This window comes from Ylistrum balloti, unplaced genomic scaffold (genome assembly GCF_031769215.1).
Source record: "Ylistrum balloti isolate Yb309-2 unplaced genomic scaffold, AGI_CSIRO_Ybal_v1 Utg371000, whole genome shotgun sequence".
Taxonomy (NCBI): Eukaryota; Metazoa; Mollusca; class Bivalvia; order Pectinida; family Pectinidae; genus Ylistrum; species Ylistrum balloti.
Genome location: NW_026782558.1, coordinates 940,128 through 954,311, shown reverse-complemented (window position 1 = coordinate 954,311; position 14,184 = coordinate 940,128). Strand labels below are relative to the sequence as shown.

At 35.1% G+C, this 14,184-nt stretch overlaps 1 protein-coding gene across 1 annotated transcript; it reads left to right on the top strand.

The window, feature by feature from the left end:
- The first annotated feature begins 1,088 nt into the window (after positions 1-1,088).
- On the top strand, positions 1,089-8,821 carry LOC132559941 (uncharacterized). Its single transcript, XM_060224577.1, has 8 exons — positions 1,089-1,191; positions 1,642-1,812; positions 2,445-2,528; positions 2,734-2,796; positions 4,063-4,125; positions 6,088-6,190; positions 7,553-7,616; positions 7,982-8,821. Exons 1-8 carry the CDS (start codon positions 1,089-1,091, stop codon positions 8,819-8,821), a joined length of 1,491 nt encoding a protein of 496 aa, XP_060080560.1.
- Positions 8,822-14,184: the final 5,363 nt, after the last annotated feature.

Sequence of the window (14,184 nt, the reverse complement as noted above, 5' to 3'; positions counted from 1 at the left end):
TAATAAATCATTATATTGGAAAAAACATTTGTATGTGTGTAGCATGTACCTGTTCTGTGAAAGCGATCAAGTGGAAACGGATATTCAAGAAAGCAACGAGTGACAAGGGGGAAGTAAACAAAGCACGGGAAGTGATAAACATTGACAAGTTGTGAGTTTAGACATGTGGACAGTGTATCACCTGTTTCGCTAGCATGGAGAAGGAGCAGATACATGATCTACATATATACAAAGTATTCTTAACATACAAAGCTCGTGTTATACACCTCTCTCTCTCTCTCTCTCTCTCTCTCTCTCTCTCTCTCTCTCTCTCTCTCTCTCTCTCACACACACACACACACACACACACACACACACACAACTTGTTTATAATTCTTTGTTACTATACCTACTGCCACCTTGTAAATACAATGTGTTGTGTATTAATATGTTTGGAAAGGGCTTTATTGCTATGTGCAATAAAATATGTTTAAATAAAAAATTGGTAAGTTAAAAGATTCAGCATCTGGTAATGATGTTTAATTGTTTTAACCACAACAGATATATACATTTATAGTGAGCATAATAATGGAGACTTAAATGTTCAGATGAACTTATGATACATGCATAATTAATACAGGTATATATGTGAGATCAATTAGTCAGTTTTATGCTATATCCGACAATAAATTAGAAACAAACACCTGACAAAGGACGATAATTTCCAGGTAATAGAAAACACGACAAAATGACCCTCTAAATATAATATCGCTCTGCTATCTCATTCTATCCATGGTAAATCCTCACTGGCCTGAACAAGAAGAAAATCACTTGTCATTTCTCATTCACAGCCTTTTCGTGTCATTCAAGGGGTTAACGTCATGTTGGATCTGCCTTGACGTGTATGATAAAATCAATAAGGTCATTACACTTAGGTTTCACAGTACAGAGAGATTCTGAATTTAATCTTTTGATAAAATGTACGACAATTCACTGCTCTCTCTATACCTATTTTAATGATTTCAGAGAATCGCGTGAACTGGAGACACTTGAGAAACCACAGCATAGAAACTGCGTGTGGATCGGAAGGAACGTGCCAGAGATCAAATATGAAACTCTCATGTTCAAGAGGAAATTGTTATCATTTGGCAGAAAACAACGAATTCATTTCATTACGTTACGACTTCCAAAGTTTAGAAAATTACACGCAAAGTGAGTTATGTGTGATGTTATGTGATATCCATTCTTTCTATGCATATGTTGAAAACTATATTCCTATCGAAAGAAATCGAACAAGCACGAGTTACTATAAGTTAATGACGTCATAGTTGAGTAACAGTAACGTAATCACCTGTTGATGTTTCACTTGTCAATAGTTTTAATTGAAACAAAGCTTCGTCATACATTTCTTCATACCCGAATGAAATGGAAAATGTAAGAGGGTACCACGAAGTAAACGCATTGAGAATTCTAAAATTATTAGTTTGAAAGGTACTTAAAATAATATTAATACACTCCTTATACAGGTTCTTGCAATGTAGTGGCACTTAGAGAGTCTGAAACAAGTATTTATCAAAATATCATTAATTTTTTCACAAATAAACTACGTAGGGCATAATGGTTCATGACCAATAACGTAATTTAATGTTTTTTTCATTGCAGTTCATAGTCTTTATTGTGACTTGAATACAACATGTTCGAGAAGGGGAAAGCTTCGTTTTGGACAAAAAATAGGAGATGGTGGATTTTCTATGGTGTTTCCAGAATTTCAAAACCACAATACCACACAGAATTGTACGTGCTTTTTATGTAAATGTGAAAACAATATGTGCAGTAAATGCAATGACACAGATGCCGACGCATGCTTGGGATTTTTCTGCAATTGCGTATGTAAGTAAATGTTAAAACGCGGCCTATTTCCTTCAATCGTAAACAAATGCATGTTCATTTAAAGGATAGACTTATTTTTGAAGTTAATCTTGAGTTTCTGGGAATATTTTGTAAATTTAGAATTTTTGATTACCAGACGTATGTTGGCAATGGAAGTGTAGTAAGTCATTTTCTTCCAAGAAATAAATATGCATTTATTAAAATATATCACTCTTTTAAATTTATGAGTAACTACCAATTGTTTTATATAATAGTATAACGTTTTCTTCTCTGTTTTTAAAATTCAGGATTGGGAATAAAGAATTATCAATTTTCCTGTGATATACTTGTAAATCAAAATTATATACATTTGCCTATTCTCAAATCCTGTCAGAGGAATTGACAATTTTGCGCCCAACCTGAAAAAAAAAATCGTCATTGACATTTCCTTTAAAACTGCTAATTACAACAAGCGTTTTTAGAGTTTGTTTAACCTAGAATTACAGAAACAATTATGTCAAATTTCTTAATTGGATTCTAAAAGATAATTGGACGCTGTGTTTAAATTGATTGATGATTTACATGTATCTGAATAGGAAAAAGGCGATGGTTGATTAAACTCAAAATTGCAAATTGGGGAGGAGGCAGAAGGTTCCATCGATGTGATGCTCTTGCTAGTTGTAGGTCCTTACGTCCGTACAGCTGGAGAAATTGTATCTTAACACTCTTCATTCAAATATGATAAGCAGATATGCGGAGGACAAACTAATATTTAACCGATTTAGATACCTAAGTTTCCTCCAGGAATATAAATTGAGTATTAATGCAATATTATCCAAATGAATCTTTGTTAAAATGTGACAAAAATGTCCCATTTACACATAGATGGAACCAGTTCCCTTGTCGACGAATTAAATACGACTCCTACCACAGTTCCAGAGGCAACAGGTATGATAATGTGTAATGTTTTGTACTATGTCAGAACATGTCAGACACATTTTGGTCAATATAGCTCATTTATTACTGTATCATTTAGATGCTTTTCATTTTAAATAATCATAATTTTATTACGTCTCGCAATAAAGAAACGGTGAAATAATGCACATTTACCGTAAAATAGCATTAAACGCAATATTAGCTAGCCATTGATTGATTAATTCATTGATTTGAACAGTTCATCCACACTCAGTAATGTATTAGTAAATGACATTCAGTAGTGTATCAGTACATCACACTCAGTAGTATATCAGTACACCACAGTCAGTAGTGTATCAGTACACCACAGTCAGTAGTTTATCAGTACATCACAGTCAGTGTTGTATCAATACACCACAGTCAGTGTTGTATCAGTACACCACAGTCATTGTTGTATTAGTACACCAGTCAGTAGTATATCAGTACATCACAGTCAGTAGTGTATCAGTACACCACAGTCAGTTGTGTATCAGTACACCACAGTCAGTAGTGTATCAGTGCATCACAGTCAGTAGTGTATCAGTACATCACAGTCAGTAGTGTATCTTTACACCACAGTCAGTAGTGTATCAGTACACGACAGTCAGCAGTGTATCAATACATCACAGTCAGCAGTATATCACTACATAACACTCAGTAGTGTATCCACACACCACAGTCAGTAGTGTATCATTACACCACAGTCAGTAGTGTATCAACACATCACAGGCAGTGTTGTATAGTACATCACAGCCAGTAGTGTATCAGTACATCACAGTCAGCAGTGTATCAGTACACCACAGTCAGTAGTGTATCAGTACACATCAGTCAGTGTTGTATCAGTACACCACACTCAGTAGTGTATCAGTACACATCACAGTCAGCAGTGTATCAACACACCACAGTCAGCGTTGTATCAGTACACCACAATCAATAGTGTATCAGTACACATCAGTCAGTGTTGTATCAGTACATCACAGTCTGCAGCGTATCAACACATCACAATCAGTAGTGTATCATTACCCACAGTCAGTAATGTATTAGTACACATCAGTCATTGTTGTATCAGTACATCACAGTCAGCAGTATATCAGTACATAACACTCAGTAGTGTATCAACACACCACAGTCAGTAGTGTATCATTACACCACAGTCAGTAGTGTATCAGTCTCCTCCAGGGATATAAATTGAGTATAAAAGTAATATTATCCAAATGAATCTTTGTTCAAATGTGACAAAAATGTTCCATTTACACATAGATGGATCCAGTTCCCTTGTCGACGAATTAAATACGACGCCTACCACAGTTCCAGAGGCAACAGGTATGATAATGTGTAATGTTTTGTACTATGTCAGAACATGTCAGACACATTTTGGTCAATAAAGCTCATTTATTACTGTATCATTTAGATGCTTTTCATTTTAAATAATCATAATTTTATTACGTCTCGCAATAAAGAAACGGTGAAATAATGCACATTTACCGTAAAATAGCATTAAACGCAATATTAGCTAGCCATTGATTGATTGATTGATTAATTCATTGATTTGAACAGTTCATCCACACTCAGTAATGTATTAGTAAATGACATTCAGTAGTGTATCAGTACATCACACTCAGTAGTATATCAGTACACCACAGTCAGTAGTGTATCAGTACACCACAGTCAGTAGTGTATCAGTACATCACAGTCAGTGTTGTATTAGCACACCACACTCAGTAGTGTATCAGTACACCACAGTCAGTAGTGTATCAATACACCACAGTCAGTGTTGTATCAGTACACCACAGTCATTGTTGTATTAGTACACCAGTCAGTAGTATATCAGTACATCACAGTCAGTAGTGTATCAGTACACCACAGTCAGTTGTGTATCAGTACACCACAGTCAGTAGTGTATCAGTACATCACAGTCAGTAGTGTATCAGTGCATCACAGTCAGTAGTGTATCAGTACATCACAGTCAGTAGTGTATCAGTATACCACAGTCAGTAGTGTATCAGTACATCACAGTCAGTAATGTATCAGTACATCACAGTCAGTAGTGTATCAGTACATCACAGTCAGTAGTGTATCAGTACACCACAGTCAGCAGTGTATCAGTACATCACAGTCAGTAGTGTATCAGTACATTACAGTCAGTAGTGTATAAGTACATCACAGTCATTATTGTATTAGTACACCAGTCAGTAGTATATCAATACATCACAGTCAGTAGTGTATCAGTACACCACAGTCAGTTGTGTATCAGTACACCACAGTCAGTAGTGTATCAGTACATCACAGTCAGTAGTGTATCAGTGCATCACAGTCAGTAGTGTATCAGTACATCACAGTCAGTAGTGTATCAGTATACCACAGTCAGTAGTGTATCAGTACATCACAGTCAGTAATGTATCAGTACATCACAGTCAGTAGTGTATCAGTACATCACAGTCAGTAGTGTATCAGTACACCACAGTCAGCAGTGTATCAGTACATCACAGTCAGCAGTGTATCAGTACATCACAGTCAGTAGTGTATCAGTACATTACAGTCAGTAGTGTATAAGTACATCACAGTCAGCAGTGTATGAGTACATCACAGTCAGTAGTGTATCAGTACATCACAGTCAGCAGTGTATCAGTACATCACAGTCAGTAGTGTATCAGTACACCACAGTCAGTAGTGTATCAGTACACATCAGTCAGTAGTGTATCAGCACACCACAATCAGTAGTGTATCAGTACACCACAGTCACTAGTGTAACAGTACATATCAGTCATTGTTGTATCAGTACATCACAGTCAGCAGTATATCAGTACATAACACTCAGTAGTGTATCAACACACCACACTCAGTAGTGTATCATTACACCATAGTCAGTAGTGTATCAACACATCACAGGCAGTGTTGTATAGTACATCACAGTCAGTAGTGTATCAGTACATCAGTCAGCAGTGTATCAGTACACCACAGTCAGTGTTGAATCAGTACACCACAGTCAGTGTTGTATCAGTACACCACAATCAGTAGTGTATCAGTACACCACAGTCAGCATTGTATCAGTACACCACAGTCAGTAGTGTATCAGCACCACACAGCAGTGTATCACTACACCACAGTCAGCAGTGTATCAGTACACCACAGTCAGTGTTGTATCAACACACCACAGTCAGTAGTTTATCAGCACACCACAGTAAGCAGTGTTTCTGAATCTCTATGTTAAAAATAGATAATTATAAATGAGTCAGTAGTGTATCTTTGAGTTATAATTGCAGTTTTGTTTTGTTTGTGAACAAGATGGCGTTCCAACAATGGCGATCATCGGTGGTCTCATCGCTCTGGCGCTAATAATCAGTGGTACTACCGTGCTTGTATGTCTCCGAAGAAAACGGTACATATCGTTAATGAGCCATATTACACTATATATATAAATTTGATAAAATTGTCAGTTTTTTTACTATTAATAGCAATGAGTAACATATGCATAAATTCCATGTGGATTAGTTAACCTTATATCCACAAAGTAAATTAGAACATCATTATTATGAGACATATTAAACATTCAAAATTAAGTACTCGTAATTTCCTGTTTTTATGTATCCTCAGCTTGTTTATATAGCGTTATAACGAAAAAGATTTCATAAATGTGCCCTTGTTTGCTCACATCACATTTATTAGCTTACCTTCTTAACAAAAAGTCGGAGAATCAGATTACCTGGCGAAATGTGTTTCTAGGTCATAGCCTGAAACATGTTGAAAAATAGAAAAAAACATACCATCTTTAATCAATGTCTTAACTGCCACAGATAAGAAACGAGTGTTAGAAGCGAATATTTGTTGTGGAAAGCAGTTAAAATAGATATTTGCTTACTTTATTTGCCAATGGTGTTCATTTATTTACTAACATTGAATACCAGGTGAGTGATGCAGGGCCATTGGGCCTCTTGTAATGTTATATTCCATGTTGTGGTATTGTAACCCAATTACCTCCTTCGGTTCTACTTTCGTGTCATCTTCCTTATTAGCCCAGGTTTTTAGGTATCTTTTTTTTTGTATTTGCCTGTTAAGAGATCAATACTAAACAGAAGTTTCTTTACTTTGTTTTTAAACAAAATTCTTTAAGTGACTTACTTCTGTTAGGAAATGAAATATTTCTACTAGCAAGAACAATGTGTCTAATATATCATAAACATAAACTTTTCAAGAAATATTTACTTGGATGGCATTTGTTTGTTTTTTTTTTTTTTTTTTTTTTTCTAAATATCTAATCAGCCTTCTCCATCAAATTTCATTTCAGAATATTTTATTGTCTTGATGTTGATGACAAATGGAATTGGGCAACAGGCAGAGCCTATGAAAGCCCTCTCCATACAACTTAAACAAGTACACAGACACATCAATCAAAATTTAAGATATTAAATAATAATGATAGCTTTCCAGGTATAAGAGTTTAGAATATAGATTCAGATGAATAATTATCTAACAGAAATGTTAGGCAAGCATTACCATCATTTAAATTATAGTGTTAAAGAATAGTAAGATTAGATAGGTAATATAATTATATAACAAGATGGAGTCAAAGTTTGTCAATTGATCACGGCACAGGCTGCAGGTTCAAACAGTCCATATACCCACAATCCTGAGTCGAGTCCGTAAAAATTGACAGGCGGACCAAACTTAAGATAACAGATTCAAATTAAAAATAGAAAAAATGTATATATAAGTATACTAAGGCTAAAACAAAATTTTATTTTGTTTCAAGAAATAAGAGACCATTAGAATACTCCGAGTCCTGCATCACAAATCAATCATATAGAGACACACAGGTGAGTGTTTCAAAATAGAAACTGACATGTAACACGATTTGTAATCTAAAAATTCATTCTACTCTCACCAACTGTGCCTCAGCAGTTTGCAAATATCACTACCAACTAAAAGCTGAGTGATTATTCTAATGATATTCTGAAAGTATATCTTCTGTCAAAAATATTTTTCCTTATAAATGTTGATAATATGAACTATTTTGTTAGGTTTGCCGACGTTAAATATACTTTAATCTAAATAAGCATCTTTCTTTATAAAGTAGAATTATATTTATCTCTATAACACTGACAATGAAATATATTATGATTTAGATAAATCGCAACGAATTACACCAATAGTTGTCAATTTTTAATCATTCAATATTTAGGATGTGAAGGAAGACTCAGGACAGGACAATGCCGGATATGAAGAGCTTGAAAGAAATGACGTGCATGACTATGACATAGTCGACGACCCAAAATTTAAGACACCTACCGAAGAAGAATATAGTTATGCTAATTTTGGGAGACGACCTCAGCTTCAGGGTCCGAAATCAACACCAGATCAGGAAAAATGTGTTGATTTCACAAAGGACAGCCATCATCAGGAAACGAAGACTGCATTCCAAACAGATAATGGGCAGTCATACATCAGGAATGAACCGAAAGTTCCGTGCCATAATGATGATTATGATCTCGCCAAATTGGTGACTAATAGTGATGACTATTTCAAACTTGAGAAAACAGGACAAAATTCACTTGAAGCTAAGGACAATGATGTCAATGAGCATGTTGAAGCGATGCAGGGAAAAAAAGAACCTATTTCGCCGGAGGAACACAACTATTTCCTCCTGGAAGGAAGCTCTAAATCATTACACAACCAAAGAAGTGTGACAAAAGAGACCACAGCAATTACCGGAACCGGAAATAAGGAGATACCTGGAATTCAAACGGACAATTATTTTCTCCTGGAAGAGCCGAACCACACAAAAACCACTGACATGGCAAATGGTGGGTATTCAACATTTGCGCAATCAACATCACAACATGACGGGAAATATGAACGAAAATTTGCAGACAAGTCTGGTGAAGATTTAGATCCTTATGATCACATGAGAGTGGGGCATGCTCAAACCAATGCAATGGACGACGGTGCTTATGATGAGTTGAGGAAGCAAAATCACCGTTACGAGTCTGAGAACGACGATAATGATTATGACCATTGCTGAACATATGTCTGGGCACGAATATCTTCTGATACAAAATAGGTCACCACAGAAGACCTTTGAGCTGGTTTAGACAGTCATTAGAGAATACTTTTGAAAAGATCATAAAATCTACTTGCCGTTACTCTACACATATCGCGATTATTATTAGCTACATTGCAAATTTTATATCATACATTGCTTTTGCGATCAAACGTTATTGTCGAGACTTGTTAAATCAGCACTTATTGTGTGTTTTAAAATGGCTTGTCGTATATATGGATGCTTGCCAATCGCATTATGTCTCTTTTTCGTATATTTCTGCATACATTTGAATACCTGCAATTGATACATTTCAGTTACTAGTATTAGCTTTAGCTTCTATGGCTATTAAAGACACGTGTTCTGTATTAAACATCGGTGGTCCCTTGATGCTCACTCTCATGATTATGAAACTCTCTTGGCAACCTTCTAAAGAACTGATTAATGGAATTATCCACATTGCACTTTTTTATCAAAATTTTATTTTCGGAGATTGTACAAAAGACACACAAGTGGATAGCACGTTTTTTATAATTTAGAGTAAGATACAGTTGAGTCAAAGAAAAATCAAAGTACGTCATACAGCTGTTTCGTCCTTCTAGGACTCTTCAGCCAAAAAGGCGACCTAGGAAAATCCAAAATGATCAAAAGACAATCAAAATATAGACGGAGAGGTTCAGCAGCGCCATAATTTTAAAAAAAAAATCGTAATTTTCATACATCAGATATAATTTTAGAACAGCGTCAAGTATATGTGTATTTTCGAAGTGCAATGTTACAGGAAAATCCTAGACACAGAAGTCTCATCAGCCAACTGATGTATCAACTTAAGGGCAATATAGATAGATATTCCTGTAGAACGCTAAGTGGAGGTTTTAATTAGCGGCATAGAACTGTAGTAAATACGTGACTTTTCAGTGGCAATGTCATTATTATTTAATATTGAAGGACACTGATTGTATGAATTGCGTGTTTATGTTTCGTAAAACATCCAAGCGCTGCTTACACAGACTGGGCAAACGTAATATCTATACAGGGTTACATATTCATTGACTTTGATATTAAGATTTTTACATGCCTCTATATATATTATATACAAAATTGATAAAAGGCGGGAATAATTGCTAATAAGGTTGTATCTAATAGACTCGCTGTTAAACTTGCGTATGGCTCACATACGTCATTACCTTAAGAAGCAAGAATCATTCTATGGGACATGGAAACAAAAATCTAGCTCTCCTTATGTTTTAAACACCCTAAATAAAGCAGTTATTAACCTTGTGATATGTTGTGTTCATTTATTAGAATTAAGTGTGAATTTACTTTTAAACTCAGTATGCCTGGTATGCATAATAGTTCAGTTGTTATTCAATTTAACATGACATTAATTATTTAAATTAACCAAAGATTTACACGGCACTTGTCGAGATTTATACCTTTCTGGAACACCTGATTTTATTATCAGCAAATAATAATGCTAAATTCGGCCTTTTTCTGTCCAAAAATCAGTCGCGCACAGACCGAGGGAACATCAAAATGAATCTTGGGAGATCCATCCAGTACTTCTCAAGGAAGATCGATTACAAACTTTCATTTTCAAAATCCAAGATGACCGCCTGTCAGCTATTGTGTATTTCTGATAACTGGGGAAATAGCTATAACAAGATTCGTTAACGGACGGACAGCCAACGATTGAGGACATAGGACCATTTGATAAGCAAACCATCTCATGATGAACCTGAAATCAAACTTTTGTTTTTTTATATAGGAAGAAAATAATGGCAATCACCTGTCTGACTATGTTTGAAGTTGTTATCTACCTCTTAACAATACTAGACTAATAAAATTCACTTTATCACAGGCAATTTATGAAACTTACATACAAAATTATTTTGCCATGTATTTCATAAAAGCGAATCAATGTGTGAAAGTTAATTTAAGATTTTACCGAGTGCAGGATCCGGAAATCCTACAACCCATACATTATTATTTAGCTCGATCCAACTATAACTTTGTTGGCCGAACCTCAGTACACCGTTACAGTAGAAAATCACGTGACTGAAAGTGATTATCCCTCGAACATACTAAATGGCTACAAAAGGAAGAAATTGAAGTGTTGAGGCCAGTTTACAAAATAAAAACTTTCGTTTTAAAGTATCTCCGTACTGTAGTCAAACTCTCGTACTGTAGTCAAACTCTCGGATGAACGCACACCTAGTGCTAGTGTTTTCATGTGATCGATTTCCGTTTAAATGAGTGGTAGGTCATTAAAATCATCGAAACACGTAATTTTGTACTGATAACATTTATTGAGATTTGGTCAAACAGATGTCTATAAACTGAAGCCTTTCTTTCTCTGAAGGTTACATTTCTGTTTGCCCACTGGAACATAATGTTCGGTAAGGTGATCCCCTTGTATGTCAAAATCGTAAATTGCCCTCGCGCAGGAAACTTTAGATAATGAGGTTAGCGTGAACAAACGAAAATGTTTTGTGTTGAAAATGACATAAAACATGACTATACCAGATATCACATGTTAGGAACGCATTTTTAAAACAATATGTTGGAACATATGGGTTACACTTGTTGTGACTTGGAAGAGAATGTTTACCTTTACGGAAAGGAAATTAAGTTTATGCTGTTAAGGAAAATATTGTGAGTGATCAGCATATTAACAAACAGCTCCTATTACTGAATATGAAGAAACATTCGGGCTCTTTCGTCTTTAGACTAATAATCATCGCATTGAGTTGAATTCCTTTGAAATTACATTAAATTGTTAGTTTCAGAATTTTCATTCAGTTTTAGTTTCCTTTTTGCAGCAGATAAAATTAAACCGCAGCACTGTTTCACTGTTTACAGTATCCTAGTATTTCGTTGGCGTGTCTTCCGCGATAATTCATCCTTTTTGCTACAAGCTTTCGGTAAACCTCACAAAAATACATTACTAAAGAGTCACCACCAGGATGAACACTACACTAATTACCATACTCTACATAGATATATGTCTCTCTTCGTGATGTTTACCTCACTTTTTATAACCTAAAGAGAAGATATCCACCATCATTAATACTACGCCAATTACCAAACACTGCATAACTATGTTTCTCCCTCATCATGATATCTGCCTTTGCCTTTTATGGCCTAGTGAAGAAAAAAATATTAACCAGAATTAGTTCTGTATCAGTTACCACACTATACATAATAATGTTTCTCCCTCATCATGATATTTGCCTTTGCCTTTTATGGCCTAGTGAAGAAAAAAAATATTAACCAGAATTAGTACTGTATCAGTTACCACACTATACATAATAATGTTTCTCCCTCATCATATTTGTCTTTTGTCTTTTATGGCCTTCAGGGAAAATATTCACAAGTCTCCACCACACATACTACACCAATTACTTAAAATTACCAATATAGATGCCTGTCAGCTTGATACCTGTCGTGGGATAATTCTGACAAAGAGGCTAACATACGGAGCAGCAATGCGAGTAGAAAGCATAACACTACACCGAATTAATTAGTGAGGGATATTAATGGTAATAGGAAATCAGACACAACGTATTGCATGACAAACAAATAAACCCTTTTTGTATACGCTGTATAATTTTTTGATATTTAAAAAAAATCCATAATCGTTGAGACTAGTATTCGGATCCCTGTGTTATTCATGTGTTCATGTTCAACAGTCTCAGTGTACTAATCACTGAATCCCTTTTGGGATGTATTATTAAGTGGTTTGACCATAGAATCATGTTATACAATTGTGTATGATATATAAAGGCATGCCCTTATGTCTGGGATTTCCATTTGGAATGTAAATGGCGTGCAGTACAGACGACGCAATGAATGTCACTACAGGAACCATGTCTGTCTCCATCTAAATTATTATGGGCACCAAGCAGCGTCAATGATTATCAAAATTAGATATCAATATATATTATTATTAGATAAACAATATATTTGTATTAAAAAAGAAAGACATTTTTTCCTTTATATTGAAATAGATTACTTTCGTCCCTTGAGCACGTGCACGGATAACAACTCTCAAATATATTTGACAGTAGCAGACGAAGATGTCTGGTCAAGATCTTTCTTCGATCAGGACGAAATATAACTTAAAGGTAAGTAACCTACACGTGACTTTGTGTACTAGTTGTATGTAATGAAAATCAGATATCATTATGTTATGATTAAACTCTTATATATCAATCATCGATATTATCAATTATCAAGTCATATTAATCAACTTGCAGACTTTCTGTCAATCCTGATTTAAATATAAGAGCACTCTGATTCATTTGTTGGTTTGGTAGTTCTGAATTTATATAAAAAAGTTCTAGTTACTTGTGTATCTTATGTACATTCTTGTTTCGCCAACAGTTTATCAATCGTTTGATTTTTTTTTAATTTTCAGTTGATATATTTATAAGCTTTGTTGTCAGATTGACTTGCTCTCATTGAAATGTATGACGTCAGCAAAAAAGCACTTACAGTCATTTTCGCGTTAGCTTCCATATAACAAAGCTACCTTAAAGAGACAAGTACCTAAATATTCTGATCGATTTTTTAGAATTACATTAGATACAAAAACAACAAAGCATTAACTGCTTCCAAGAATATCATTATCACTTTAAGAAAACCAATAAATGGCTTCACCTGGAAAGCATGCCATGCATCCGGGGGGCTTTGCCCCTTAACCCGTGTGCTTTGAAAACCATCATCAGAAACCTGATATGTACAAAGTTGCTGCTCTTTTGTTTGTTGAAATATGTTAAGGATAACCTATGTTTGCATTTGAGGCAAAGACATCATAAGAATGTGGTTATTTCTTAGTATTATCATAGAAGGTTTTTATAGCATGTATCACTTTATGTTTTGAGTTCTATATTACCCCGTTCATCATTCAGTGGTTAGTCACCAATCATCACGATTGCCAAGGGTTCGTGGGCTTCTCACTTGACAATTGTATATCACTCCGCGCGTACGAAGGAAAGTTCCTGAGATAAAAGAATGGCTCCAAGGGTTTCGATCTGACAGTTATGTATTACTCCGCGCCAAAGATGGAAAGCAGTCGAGAATAAAAAATGTCACCAATCAGAGGGCTTCACCTGGAGAGTGATATTTAACTCCACGCCTCCGGTGTGGTATGCCTCTAATTGGTGCGCTTTGACAATCATCAGAAGAGGAACATATATGCAGTAGCTAGTGATAATTTAACACATCATTCAGACATTTTAAAATAGATACATATGCTAAAGCTCTTTTTTTCAGCTGATCGAAAACATGTCTGAAAATAAATGCTTATTCTTAAAGGAAATAAACATTATATCTTAATTATT

Coding starts and splice junctions, on each gene's coding strand:
- LOC132559941 (XM_060224577.1), top strand. CDS start 1,089: ATGAAACTCTCATGTTCAAGAGGAAATTGTTATCATTTGGCAGAAAAC. Junction 1,192..1,641: donor TTTAGAAAATTACACGCAAA/GTGAGTTATGTG, acceptor TTTTCATTGCAG/TTCATAGTCTTTATTGTGAC. Junction 1,813..2,444: donor ATGTGAAAACAATATGTGCA/GTAAATGCAATG, acceptor GTATCTGAATAG/GAAAAAGGCGATGGTTGATT.